Source organism: Pecten maximus, chromosome 4 (genome assembly GCF_902652985.1).
Source record: "Pecten maximus chromosome 4, xPecMax1.1, whole genome shotgun sequence".
NCBI classification, from domain to species: Eukaryota; Metazoa; Mollusca; class Bivalvia; order Pectinida; family Pectinidae; genus Pecten; species Pecten maximus.
Genome location: NC_047018.1, coordinates 46,536,817 through 46,552,875, shown reverse-complemented (window position 1 = coordinate 46,552,875; position 16,059 = coordinate 46,536,817). Strand labels below are relative to the sequence as shown.

Below are 16,059 nucleotides of genomic sequence, written 5' to 3'. Positions count from 1 at the left end.
CTCAGTCATCTACCAAATTAACTCACCCTCTGATTATAATAAAACAATGATGTTTTCTGGATAATGTGAGCACAATTGTACAAACAAAAATATATTATTGCATTAAGCAGTATGAGGATGAATATATAGTCATGGTGGTCTAGTGCTATTTAATGCGTAAATTCATTTCTTCGTTGATTTAGATTTCTTCGTAAAGTAAATACCCACATCGTTAGCGAACAACTAGTCATATCTGACATCAATGCATTAGAACAGAAAAAAATATAAATATATGTTTCTCGTTATCACAGATATTGTTCCTAATGAGGTCTGGATCAGAGCCCCTTCTGATTATGAAATAACAGAAATAGTGAAACACATTGGTAACACGTACTTCAACCTGTGTCTTGAGCTCGGGCTGTCACCGCCAGTAATAGATCAACACGTACACGACCGACCGAACAACTTCGAGGGAATGATGGGTGCCCTTCTTCGGTGCTGGATAAACACATTCCAGCAGCAGGCAACAATAGGCAGGCTGTTGACAGCAATGAAAATTTGTGACACTGACTGGTACACAACGGCACAACACTTGTCAAAGAATGTTTGGAGGATCAACTGACTTGTGATTGAATCAGTATATAACTATTACACATGATATATACTTTCAGAATGAAAGTATTCTCTGAAATACTGAAAAAAAAGTTTTAGCACAAATCAGTTATAAATAATACCCATCTCACTAACGGAAGCTTAAATCAGTTAATCAAGACCCATTGATATTTATTCACAAATGGAATATTAAAATATTGTGCGATGTGCTGGAAAAAAATTAAAAGCAAAAAAAAAATAAACAAACAAAAGCAAACAAAATTTATTCGCGATATAAAAAAGAAATCACGAAAAAGCGAGTACAAATCGTATCTAGAATTATGTTTTTTCTTTATCGTCTCATCGGAAACAATCTTAACAATCTTGCTTTTAGTTTGATTTTATTATTGTATAGTATAATGACACAGAAATGTAAATGTGAAACATGTATTGCTACATTTATCATTATCGCTGACTCATGAACCTGTTCTATGTGTTATTATTATGCGGTGGCTGCGTTTTATATGGTTTATAGGAAACAACCAACCAATTGAAAAAATAGATTTCTGAAACAGCACCTGTGTATAGAAAGTTGAGCCAAGGATACAATGTCTGGCAGCCACTGATTGGTCAGTATGTTATGAAGCGAGAAAATAGATATGTAGCCTGATAGGTAACAATCAATAAGAAATGTTGATATTAATTTCGTAAGTCCGATTGATTTTTTCCCAAAAGTTCAGGTAATAATAATTAACAGGTAAACATTTAAGATTTTTGAGAATTTTTACTGCGAAATTCACCCATTTTCAAAATGGCTACCCTGGAGAAAATTTGAGCTGAAGGACCCAACTTTTTTTATTTTTTGATTAGGTGTTATATCAGACCCTAAACTTTTGTTATAAACCATAATTGTCATATTGAATTTTAGAATTTGAATGAAATACTCCACAACGTTAACACTAAAGTCTATGGGAAAACAATTGGTTGGTTGATCTCTATAGCGAGCTACCGCATATGACATTTTGTGCCATCCAGCGTCCCTGGAAACCAGATGATGGGACCGACTAGCACATTTTCGGATGGGATTCTCATCTTGGAGGAATTGTAGCAGGATTTAGAGAGGAATTTAGATTCAGGGGTGATTTGTAATGAAAATATGACCCATGTAGAGTTACATGGTGGACCATAGACCAGGGAAGATACGGACATACATTTTGTATTTCAATGGTAGGGGTATATAGCGTGACTCGGGGTCCGGTGGTATGTCTGGTTGTACTGCTGGCACTACCCCGGTTCAATGTATGGGTGTGTGTCTGGTTGCTCTGTTGTCACTACCCCGATTCGGTTTTCGTTGATATGTTTGGTTGCTCTGTTGTCACTAACCCAGTTCAGTGTTTGGTGATATATCTGGTTGTTTTGTTGTCACTAGCCCAGTTCCGTGTCCTGTTCGACTCTTTTATCTAACTTATGGCTCTAATCCTGATTTTTTTCTCGCCCGGCCTTTTTTCCTTCATTTTTCCCAGAAATTAGGGGGTGGAGGAGATAACATTGAATTATCTCCCCCTGATCTTTATTATATATCTTATTCTTTTTTATATTTCTGAGTAGCACGATATCTATACTCAAATTAATTCAATTTTAATGTCGTTTCCTCTTAAGAATTTCATCTCCGGTACCAATAGAATAATTAACCTACCAGCCTTAGACTTGCAGTCAGACACTGCATATTTTGATAGCATATCCTATGGTTCTAGCCTGTTCCAGAAAAGTTATATTTGAAAAATGTGAAAGATGCTATATAGATATGTCGGTTCATCATCAATCATTGATGTATTCGTTTTATATGCGGTCTGTATGACATACTACAATTAATGTTTCTATATATTTCTGCATAAGACATCGAAATATATGTAAAACATCAATATATATATTTTGAAAAAAATGTAACTACCCCGCTATATAATGGGATAATCCAAAATCCATAATATAACAAAACATCTTATTACGCCTTATATTACTTGCTGCACACGCGCATAACGACGGCTTGAAAACTTCGTCACAAAGCTCGCGTCACTAGAAAACTTTATTTCTATACTAGCAAATACGGCAAAAATATATGGCAAAATAGCTGGACCAGGAATGACCCAGTGTTCAACCATTCGGATGTATAATATTGGTCTCAGTCGATATATCCCACTGAGTAATACAAAATGTCAAGAGTGGTCACATGCATAACGTGTTTGCTATTTTTTTTAACTTAAAGAAACATACATACATACATACATACATACATACATACATTAATACATGTACATACATTTTGTACATTTCAGCATTACAGAATGAGGGAATGTCGCTTTAAGCGCGATTCAAACGTGCTAAACGGATCCCTTCTTACCTATCAAGTAGGATCTCGCATGTGTTATTAAGCAGGATTTTAAATTTGTGTGACGTCACACTTTGAAGTTTACTATTCACAAGACGTAAAATTTAGTGAATAATGCCAGAACAACAATTTGTTTGACTTTTATCTTGTCTTTGATAGCCGGGAAAAAAACGAAGAAGCTTATGGTAAATCCTGATTATGAGGAGGTAAACCAGTGACATTCAGACTACACAGTCTTTGAGGCCTGGACTTCTATAAACGGTCTGATATCATGTGACCTTTTAGGTACGGTACCTACCTTTACATTTTAGGTACGATCCCTACCTTTTCATTTTAAGTACGATCCCTACCTTTACATTTTAAGTATGATCCCTACCTTTACATTTTAAGTACGATCCCTACCTTTTCATTTTAAGTACGATCCCTACCTTTACATTTTAAGTATGATCCCTACCTTTACATTTTAGGTACGATCCCTACCTTTACATTTTAGGTACGATCCCTACCTTTACATTTTAGGTACGATCCCTACCTTTACATTTTAAGTATGATCCCTACCTTTACATTTTAAGTATGATCCCTACCTTTACATTTTAGGTACGATCCCTACCTTTACATTTTAGGTACGGTCCCGACCTTTACATTTTAGGTACGGTCCCGACCTTTACATTTTAGGTACGGTACCTACCTTTACATTTTAGGTACGATCCCTACCTTTACATTTTAGGTACGAGCCCTACCTTTACATTTTAGGTACGATCTCTACCGTTACATTTTGGGTACGGTACCTATCTTTACATTTTAGGTACGGTACCTACCTTTACATTTTAAGTACGATCCCTACCTTTACATTTTAGGTACGATCCCTACCTTTACATTTTAGGTACGGTACCTACCTTTTCATTTTAAGTATGATCCCTATCTTTACATTTTAGGTACGATCCCTACCTTTACATTTCAGGTACGATCCCTACCTTTACATTTCAGGTACAATCCCTACATTTACAGTTAAGGTACGATACCTAATTGTACATGTTAAGTATGCTTGTTTATTATATGAAGGATCCACACCCATACGTGATCCGTACGTTGTTCGCATAGGTGGTATTCGTACCCTATGCTAGTTCCTTAATTATGCGTTAAGGCAGTCCATTTTATATATCTATATACATATGTATACATTTTAATATTAGCATGTTGTACATATAAAATATATGCATGATATCTTATCGTGCTGATTAGATGTATTATAAACAATAAACAACGAAAAAAAATGTACTACCTACAATTTGATAATAAACGGATTGCAATAAAACATGTTCTTTTCCACTTAAGTAACTCATTCATTATAAAATAAGCTACCAGATAAAAAGTGAATTTTGATATAAACAATAGATCTGGTGATAGATATGTTCAGGTTTGATAAACATTGATTCGTTATAGGAATTTAATATTAAGCGCAGAATACGTCTTGAGATATGCATTCCGAAACCTTTCTTTAATATTAAAGCAATACAGAATTAAACAACAATCACTGATATCATTTGAATTCGAAAACATTTTCTGATAAATTTCATCACTGAGTTTAATAAATTAGATTATACATGCAATGAGGTTACGTTGTATATCCATCGTATAACAAAAATTACAGCAATTACATTTAACATTGAAGTGAAATAGTAAACTACTAGAAGTAGAATGGAAATTTGAACAAGAAAAGACAAATTATGGCTATAGTGACATGTCGACGTTTGAAATACACTTCAACTCTAAATATTTATCAAATAGAAACACAATTTTCTGTTCATCTTTAGAACTGTACTGAATGGTATGCTATTTTTGATTGTGACAATTGTACTGAATCCTCTCATCAAAAATGAAAAAAAACCACTCTTATAAATGAATATGATTTTACTTATCTTCCCAACCGGTAACGCATGAGAAAGTGTTGTAAGGGAAACCATTACCGACATAAATCCCAGATCTCCTCTCATATGACGTACGCGTGTCATGTCTCCAACTTCAAGAGAAGGAGTCCTGAAGTGGCCATCTCTTGGTCCGTACCCCTGTACGAGGTTTGTGTAAACAAGCCAATCTTTGGCATCCTGTTGGTCCATTAAAACTACATCCAGCATTAGTGCAGCATGAACTATTACTGCATGTCTAAGTAGATCATATAGCAGAAATACACACAAAGATAAATTATGAATAGATAATAGATGGTTTTTTTTCGATGTTATTTGAACAAGTAAATTATATACGGGATTGAATAGGTACCTATTGATTTTAAAGCAAATATTCCATATACATTAATAGAAACACTCACTCAAAATATGTATGTCTTTCCATTTGCACAGTCATTATTTCTGGGACACTTAAATAATACTCCCGTGGTATGTTGTTTTGATTTGCAGAACAATGTTTATGCTTTTTTTCTATGCTTATTCTTATTCTTGTTTTCCACGCTGATGCATATTAATTTGAATAGTCTCATATCGAATGTGTCTGCTGTGGTATACATATCATTCATAAAAATATATATCTTATTCTAAACTTTTCACCCGAAAACCTCATAGTTCGTAGTCACATAGGAATATCTCATCGCCAAATAATATATCGTATAGTCAAACATTCCATAACGTCTTCTATTGCATTTTTGCCAGTAAAATACATAGAGGATATTGAATGGTTTCCCGTTTAATATAACATATATTTCACGAGTATGACAGAATATCGATATTTTCACGAGTGCGAAGCGCGAGTGAAATATATCGAAATATTCTGTCATACGAGTTTATATTTTCACTGATCATAGCTGCAGTGAAAATATAAGTTTTATTAGATTGATAAATTTCTTTATTGCATTTTGCCAGTGAAATATAGAAATTTATCAAACTAATAAAACTTATATTTTCACTGCAGCGATGAAGCAGTGAAAATATAAGATTTTGCAGTGAAAATATAAGTTTTGAAGTGAAAAGTTTTTCGTTTTAGACCAATCAGAGCTTACCTTTGTATTCACCTCGTTGAAACTTGTTGATTTTCCCAGTCGAATCGGAGATAGATACATTTGTTATTTTACTGTTTTTCTGAAATATTCTGACTTGTTTTTAACAAAATACTCATTTGATCTTAGCTATTCATGCACAGATTCTCCGATAACAGCAGAAAACGCTTAAATTGTACTGATCAGTCCTTTCAAAATGGCACCGTCAAGATGACGTGGAGTACGTCACAAAGAGATGACGTCATTACTGATTCCTGCTCTTTTTGACGCTAATAATTTTTCGATATTTTCAATATTGTTTTGAAGTATATGGAATGCAATAAAAAGAAAATTGAATAGTTTCCCATTTGAAATAACATACATGTCATTCGTATGACAGAATATTTCGATATTTTTCACTCGTGCTTTGCGCTCGTGCAAATATCGGTATTCTGTCAAACTCGTGAAATATATGTTATATTAAACGGGAAACCATTCTATATCCTCTATATGTATACTGACATATATGAATTACTTATCGACACGATCGGCATACTTCAGGTCCAAACTTCTTGTCGATTAAAAGAAAACAAAAGTCTCAATTTCCTTATCGATATAATATCAAGGATTTCATGGACTAGTTATATCATGCGAATTACAGTTTGTTCAGGTTAACAAAATTATTAATGGTATTAACTATATACATTATTTTACAATAATTGAGCAGCTAATTCTTTTGGGTGAGAGGTTTCACTGTGAAAGAAAACCGGGGGAAACATGAACACTAACAAAATCATAAAAGTGGTCGTGCACGTGTTCTCAATACACGTCACATGTGTAACTAAGCTTTAAAAGTGTTGTGGAAACTTTAAACAGAAAAAAACATTTAGCTTTTCAACCGAAGTTATAGCATATCTATTGCAAATCGGTGAAATAAAACTCCAACGTGTACTACTTATTGCATTTGGAAACCTTTAAATATGTTAATCAGTTTACGTCAACACGTTAGAAGAATCTCTAAAGTTTTTTTTTGTCTATTCCAACACTTCTCAGGAACTGTTCAAGTCTAATGTTATGGATTCTCACGTAGCAGTATTATAATATCAGCGAGCTAAGGTTTTTGCCAGTGGAGAAAAGTGCCTGTACGCATGCATTAGTTTAGTTAAAAAAAGGTCAGTGAGGTGACCGCAGCTTGTCACATCGCATTGTATCTCACTACCAATTAAATCCCAAATTTACAAAAGATAAATCTTAAAAGCGACAGCAGAGAGTGAAACACTATGAGGATACACATATAGCAGCAATTTACATACAAGTTTAATTACGAGACCAAACACATTCACAGTTTCGTACTGGACTATAAAGAAAAAATATATGTAAAAAAAATCCATTGAATTGAATAGTCAATATAATGAGAATAATAGATCTACGTCCATAGGTAAAGTTCTGAACTCATTTGTGTCTCGCTTTTATGGACAAAAATGTATTCATGTATCAGAAATCTGTAGTATTTGTACTGGGCACAATTTCTACGAATGATGCTAGGCACAAAGTATAAAGTTAGATAAAAAGTAGTTCTCAGTTTCAGTTCTACACCTGTCGCGCACCGCCTATATCACTAGTTATCGGGTGTTGCGTTGCGGTGGGCCACCTATGGGAGTGATCATCTACGGAAATGGGCCATCTTCTGCAGTGGGCTATCTACTGGAGTGAGCAATCTACAGCTAGCGCTTCATGTTGAATTTGCCTTTGTCCAGTTGGCATTCATCACTCCATAATTTCCAAATGAAAGCAGTTCAATGCTTAAGTAAAACACGAGATCTAAAGAAGCCAAAGCGTAAACACATGAGGTCTAAAGAAGCCGAAGCGTAAACACATAAGGTCTAAAGAAGCCGAAGCGTAAACACTTAAGGTCTAAAGAAATCAAAACGTAAACAAATAAGGTCTAAAGAAAACAAAACGTAAACACATAAGATCTAAAGAAATTAAAAGTAAACACAAGGTCTAAAGAAAACAAAACGTAAACACATAAGATCTAAAGAAATCAAAACGTAAACACATAAGGTCTAAAGAAATCAAAACGTAAACACATAAGGTCTAAAGAAATCAAAACGTAAACACATAAGATCTAAAGAAATCAAAACGTTCGGGAACAAGGACGTTTACACACGAAATCTAACAAATCCAAAGCGTAGACACACGAGGCCTAAATAAATCAAACATAACACACATGAGGCCTAACGAAACCAGATCATAACACACGATGTCTAGACACATCAAAATGTAAACACGTGAGGTCTTTAGAAACCAGATCGCAAACACATCAGGTCTAAAGAAATCAGAATGTAAACACATTAGGTCTAAAGAAAGCAAACCGTAAACGCACGAGGTCTAAAGAAATCAAAAAGTAAACACGCGAGGTCTAAAGAAATCATTAAGACACGTGAACTGAAATCATCATTATGTATACACACACGATTTCGTAACGTTAACACATGAGGTCTAAAGGGGAACAAAACGTAAGCAGGTGATTTCTAAAGAGTTCAACGCCTAATGACACAAGGTCGAAAACTTTAAGACAAAAGAACCAGAACATTATTATGTAAATACACAGCACACGATATCTTAACATTTCACAAATACACGGGGTCTAAATATATCATTACGTCACATAACGAAAACCAAAGAAATCAAAATTTAAACACACAAAGACCTAAAACATGTAAAAGCACACAACGTTTTTAAGATTCATAAATCTATGATACCATTATTATTATTATTATTTTTTTTTTTTTTTTTTTTACTTTTTTGTGCATTGAAAATCCCATATCCTTTTTTTTCAATATTATGACGTAGTTTTACTTTACTCACAATCAAATATAAAGTTAAACATGGAGTAGGTATATACGTTATTCGAAAACTCTTTGAAGTGATTAAAGTACCGTGACATGGTCAGGGTATTAATTATGCTGCCATGTATTCAAAATAAAACATCAATATTTTCATCACTCTACAACATTCTTCATGCCATGCTTTATTCAATTCATGTTTCCGTCAGCAGTCAGTTTCTTCATAACAGACTTTTGTTTTGCTGGCACGTGCTAGTATTCAGTTGTATCCACAACTGTACGTGAAACATGTATCAAGATACTTTGGCTTGAAAAAAAAAATATAAGAAGGAAGGGGAAAAAATACGTCTTTAAATGTGGTTTAGGGGAAATAACTCTTACATAAACTGAAATGTGAACACACGTACATGTGTGTATGACGATTGTGACTGTACTTTAAAGCTGACATTCCAGTGTTATTGTGCCCTCTGTTTAGGCAAGCTTTAATACACTGTTATACCACATATAGTTTGACTACCCTGTATGAAGTTTCTGTGTTAAAGGTAGCTTGTGTAATTACTTCAATAGAGCTGAATTAGTTCATACGGCCTTCAGTACAAAAGCAGGTTATTTTAAGAAGTAAAAGTTTTCCAAACTGTTAGAAGCCCAATTATGAATTTACGCACTCTGAATGCAGCTAACCATTTGTTCAGTTTAACATGAAAATGACACATTGGAAAACAATAGAAAAACATTATCTGCATGCATCACGGAACCTGTTTTCTCAGGAAATAAAATCCGAATACAATCAACTGTTTAACCTATTTAAGTTCAACAATTACAGATAATATCATCGCAGGTGGATCGAACTATCTAGAATGTTTTACATAAACAAGATCTGTAAATACATTTATCATCCACTTCTACTATTCACTATCAAAAGTGTGTTCATACAATGGACAATTTATACATCCAGAGTATCTGATAAAGAGATGTCATTATACAATCTGTTCCCCGTCAAAGGCTTGTGTACAATGTTTATGATTAATGAAATATTCCACTACTATGAGGGTGTTACAGAAAAAATTCCCATACGAAGACCGATATTCTTGGTTATCAACAAGACAATCGAGAAAATTGCCCTTATGGTTTAATATTTCTCTGTGAAGCCCTCATGGAATAGTTTTGTTTTGTTTTTTGTTTTTGTTTTTTTGTTTTTTTTTCAACTTATTTTGTCGAGGCGATGTCTTTGTAATGTCATCGTGACGTACAACACGTGCTATACATTATACTCTAGGGTTTAACAGAGAAATTACACACGAGACGTCGACAGAGAAATCATGATGCAGGAAAACTGTAAATCAAACTGATTATTTCAATTACTGTGCAAAGCCATGGGTAAGAGATTCGTTATTTAAGAAATAAATTTAAAAAAAAAACAAAAAAAAAACCAAAAAAACAAAAAACAAAAATGTATTGTTACCGAAATCATAACACCCGATTTGAAATTGAACTAAATGGATTTTTTCCCCTGTCTACGCATTTGCAAAAAAAAAAAAAAAAACCAGAACATGCTGGAATGATTTAAAGACAACGTTATCGTGATGTTTGGGTACGTATTTACCAACCATGCCTTATTTGTTTAAAGAAGATAATACATTCGTTCAATTGAAAAAATCATAAATATTGATATTGGTTGTCTCAAACCCTAAAATGTCACATGGATTTAATTTTAAGGTCATATTAATTATAATGCATTACTATATATATATAGTTATGTGTGCTTGATACTTTACCTTGATTTTATCCTCATTGATCATTGCTAATGCCTATCATTTTCGTTTTGAATTTCCTTTTAAAGGTAATGTTATTTGTACTGGCGTTAAATCCTATGTTTATTATGTTTGATGAATAACAATTACATTAATTCACCTGAAATGATTGTTGGCGTATGCTTATTAGATATTTACGTAAATATTTGTAAAATACAGTTTATCAGATATTAATTGTTTAACCTACACCATGATAAACATAATGACTGATGGACAGCACGATAAGATATAAACATGTCAACATATCACGATGTCAACATGAAGGTTGTATTATACCAAACGATGTCAACCTGTCATTAATATTAAACAACATATCGCTTTGTTTAAATGGCAATCGCTTATTAAACGCAGTACATTTTTATAATCATTAAATTGAATCCTTTACAACATCAACATGTTAATCACATGTAATGAGAACATGACATGCGCTAATTGATAATTCGTTATAAAACCCAGCTATCAACCAGTAGACAGATAGAAGGCAATTGGCATTTATTTCAAGGAATGTTTTCACACATGTTCAGCACTGACGGCCATCGACATCATATTAAACTATCGAAGATATATTACCAAGGGAATGTATCAATGTGCTTTATTAATTGAGGATATAGGGGCTAAGGCTCAGATCCTTAACGTATTGTCTGTAATATGTAAGCAACATCTTATTCATTTTAGAATAATCACCCTGTGTCCCACGTGATGCATATGAAGTCATCAACTATAATAAAAACACTCAGCGCTAGAGAACCAAATTTTAATTCAGTCTAATCTCCAGAACAAAACGCTTACCGATCACCAACATACGCTACGACGCATGACACGGCGTTATTGGAACAGACACCGAGTCATAAAGTATCGACGGCGGTTGGAAGTGTCTTATTGGAGAGGGAGTACTAGTGCATAGGCAGCCGGCAAACCGTGGAAGGTGCGAGTGTTTTCAATGATTATCGTTTTCCTTATGCCCGGTAACGTTAATGCTATTACAGAGTAATCTCTTACATATATCTGATAAAAACCCTTTAACACCTCGTACCTTAACTTGTGAGTCACATTAAGTTTGAATGTATTGCTAATTTGTTGTAATGAACATCCACCTATCATCAAAGAGTTCACTTTAGATATTCTAAATAAAAGTACATAATGATATGCCCATTGGTGAACAGTGAACAGTGGTCATACGTATATACCATTTTATAAATGAAACTACTAGATGCCGAAACTAGAATGACAGATAAAGTGCTATACTGAGAACCCGTTAACGAAGAATTTCCGGATCTCCTGTCAGATGATGTACGCATACAATGTCCCCAGCATCAAGAAAAGGAATGACTGATCTCGAGTCTTTATATAAATACATTTGCTGAATTTGTCGGGCCAACGTATGCTTCATTTTAAGAACAGCCAACACCAATATCAAAATGGACAAATCCTGTGTACTGAGTATCCCTCTTTTCGGCAGAAGATCGTGCTCGTTATATTCCGACAGGTACGCAGTTTCAGAGCGACACTGAAGCGACAATCGGCGAACGGATTAGCTGATGGCATCCGACGTGAAGTATGGTATCGAGATAGCATTGTTGAAAAAACTACAGCAACAACAACTAATTCAGTGCTGGGTGAATACAATTTTAACACTTAAAATTTCCTACCTACCGACAAGATAGGTCAACTTCATGTCAGAATATTCTGTGGATTAGAAAAAAAAAAGTAATCAAAATGTTCGTGTCTAATTTATATACCTTCGTGAATACTGGATACTGTAAACGAACATCCTTTCTATATATTTCGCTTCAATCTTGATGTTGTTTTCAGTAAATTCTTCTATTCTGAACGACACGATAATCCGTATCTCCCCGTGTACACTATGTACTGTACTTGTTTTTAGCATACGCTTTGAATGTTTTTGGGTTTTTTTTATGATAAAGTAAAACGATTTCCTAGACAGTTGGTCAGAGAATGTTAACAATTGCGCTCCAGTATGACTTTGCACTTCGATCCTAAATATATGTATACACGGAGAAAATCACACAGCAAAGAAAATTCCCGATGTCCAAACTAAAACCACCGGACTCGGATGGTTAAACTACGTACAGTAATATAGTACTTTTTCGTCGCCGAATTCAATTCCAAACTTGAGGACAAGCATGTCTCATTAGATTTATGATTATCTCACCACTGAACAAACAAACCATGATTACCAGGGTCAGTATCATCTCTATGGCATTTGCAGTTTACGTCATAAACCGCCTGTCACATATTATATATTTGTTGAGAGGCGGACAGTTTACCAACTCGACGGTAATTTTGTTATAATCATCATGAGGTTACATTTATGTTGAAAAAACATACCCCAAGAAACAGATTCCTGACAGGTTCCCCGATAGCAATCGAACCCGAGTCCTCGGCGTGATGATCATTGGCTTCTGAGCCAAAAAAGCATGCTGTGTCAGCCGAGTGACAGAGAGCTTTGAACGATATGTACAAACAACGCCGACCTGTTACTTTTACATAATGAGACGATATGTGTAAAAGGTCTGGCGTCAGACACCAGTGTATTTTGTAACAGGAGAGGAGAAAATGTAGCGACTAGACCGGGGTTCGAACCCGGGATCTCCGAACACTAGCGGGATGCGCTACCTGGTCACCGATGATCGACCCAGTCTAGTCTCTCTACACTTGTATATAGTCCTTCACGCAGGAAACTTAAAATGATACTGTGCCATCTTCATTTATCTTCATAAAGTTTCATGCTGTGTGTCGTAGGTCATACTGTTTATGATAATGAAGAAATAAAACAAGGCAGAATTTTTTTTTAGACATTAGTATCAACAATCAATATAACGAACAATAGAAAGATGACACGAACCGGAAGTGTTATTACAACAGGAAATTGGCAGTTGGATGCATGCTGGGCACTTACTGTGATCTTCTCCGAGTCTTCGTGCTCTATGTCTTCAGAAACTACCGCACACCAATAAAAAGCAGAATACACAAGGATTGTGATGAATATTTATTAATAGATGTGGACCGTACAATGAATGACAGGTGATAATCGTACAGGTGTTTGTATAAATCGGCCATACTTACACATACATACCTTTCGGCTCTCTTCTTTTCGTCAATAAACAAATTATTGTAGAAAATAGTATAGGAAAGATATGAAATAGACAAGACAAACAATAACGAGATGTGTACATGTGTCCGTTACACGTAAACAAACGTATTGATTCCCGTGAGAAATCATAGCTAGGATTTTTTTTACCATAGCTACACCTGTATTTGTCTTCTACTTAATACAGTTTAAAGTATGGATGGTTATTTCCAAACTCGTCAATGCTAAAAGATGAGGTGATTTGTGTTTGCTAAATTGTAACAATTCATTACCTTTTTTTTGTGTTTTTTTTAATTCGTAAAAGAAGCAAAAGTTGATAAATATATCACAATGTTGTTTTCAGTTTTTAACATGTAACGAAAATATGTACACATCTCGTCGTCGGGCAGTGTGGACATGCAGGGGGACTCACGTTATTCTTCCTGTCTTGGTTTCGGTATTTCCATATTAGTCTTTGAAAAGAGTAAAGAAATTCCTGTACGTATAGTTTATTTTCTTAACTAGGCCTACAATATTAGAAATCTGCTTAAAGTAGCAGTCAGTCAAAATTATTTAATTGTTAAATCTTTAATAGCTTTTACATATCCCTATATCTATAAAGTTTTTTTTTCTTTTTCTTCAGTTTCAAAATAATTCTATTAAACAAATAGTAAGAATGTAAAAGTAAAGATATCTGGTGTCCGCGCGCAGGAGGAGATTCATTCATCATACACGTATTGATACATTTCATTTTTTTATCTTTATTTCCGATAACTAATGCAAAATACAAAAGATTTCACCACAGCGAGTTCCGGATTTTTCTTACCATACTTGCCTTAGTCCGTTTCTTGTTCCTGGATTATGTCGTATTAAATTGGTATATGTGTAAATTAAATGTCACAGACATACAGCTGTATGACGTGGTACCCCTCTCCTACCCTGCACTTTATACACTGACACACACACACTAATAACTTAGATCATCTTGACATGCATGCGGTATTTAGATAGAATGCGTTTTATAAGATTTTCTGAAATATTTACCTGTTCAAATATAGGTTTCTTCAAACCCGGGAGATTTGTGCTGTATACCAATTCCGTAGAAGTTCACATCAGTCCATGCGTAAGTCAAACTAGAATGACCTGTCGTGTTGACCTGTTCGTGGATAATTCAAAGTGGGTGGTTCTATTTGTGCTCAGGTGTATTCAAAACATGTTGATTATGAATACAACTGTGTCCAGCAGGGCGCTGTTTTGGACCATTCGTTTTTGTTACAATTTTATTTTGACAACACAGGGATTGTATCATTTATTTTTGATACATGGTTTACACATATTCAAGTAACTATGTGATCAATTGTTTACATGTTAACAGTTTTGTAGCTAAATCTACACCAGTATAAATACAAATGATGCAGCTGGTGATAAGGTTTGTTACATTATAAACAACTATCAGATACACATGTTTATATACAAAGCACTCTAAATGACTAAATACTCGTCTGTAATCAGTTTTCTAATCAAAGTTCATCACGACATGTCATTGTGACTGGACTGTACGTGAACTACGCGAGCAGGTGCACGTGGTGATCGTGTCAGGTAACGTGTTTGTCTACACACCTGTACACCTGTTTACATTACAGGCGCAAATCGTAATACATCCAACCACCCATAGCGAATTTCGTGAAAAGGGTGTACAATATAAATAACATCTGTAATTGAACAATTAAATTGCTAGCTTGTTGTATCTCATCAACTTAACATAATCAATTGAAATGAAGTCTAGATATACGCGTTGAGCGTTCGCCCCTTTGAGGAAGGCTTTGGGCTCTGTTCCCTGGCCGAAACATACTAGAGTCTTTAAAAATGTTAGTTGCTACTCTGCTTAGCGCTCAGCATATTTGGAGTGGCTCGACTGGTTCGCCCGTTGTCAGTATAATGTGACCTGGTGGAATGTCCTGCTGGGTGTCTTCGGCAGATGCTTCAATGCGGTAGCACTATAAATCGGCAAAAGTTCCGCCCTATCACTAGGAGACATAACAAAAACACACCACAGCCTCCCAAAACACGCATACGCACTCACCACACTCATGCATATCGCATGCACTGGAGATCGTCCTTAAATGACCTTAGCTGTTGATAGGAGTTAAACAAATAAAACCAAACCAAATTAATCTGCAGAAGCAATGGAGAATATAGCTGAAACATGATAAGTAGATTCCGTTTGGTCCTTAGTTGTACCATTCGGTGTCGAGAGTGATGGAGGAAACACAATGGCTGATAAGTGGCAATCTTGGATTTTGACAGTTGAGCTTGTTTTCACTATTTCTCATTAAGTACGAGAACTTGTCTGGGAATAAAATAGG

The 16,059-nt window shown here is 34.8% G+C and overlaps 1 protein-coding gene across 1 annotated transcript in view; it reads left to right on the top strand.

The window, feature by feature from the left end:
• The window catches only part of LOC117326262, a 30,356-nt gene extending 29,217 nt beyond the window's left edge, over positions 1–1,139 (top strand). The window contains exon 8 of the mRNA XM_033882941.1: positions 291–1,139. Coding sequence (XP_033738832.1) covers positions 291–601 — 311 coding nt within the window. The 3' untranslated portion in view covers positions 602–1,139. The remainder of the gene's footprint in view (positions 1–290) is intronic.
• The last annotated feature ends 14,920 nt before the right edge of the window (positions 1,140–16,059 follow it).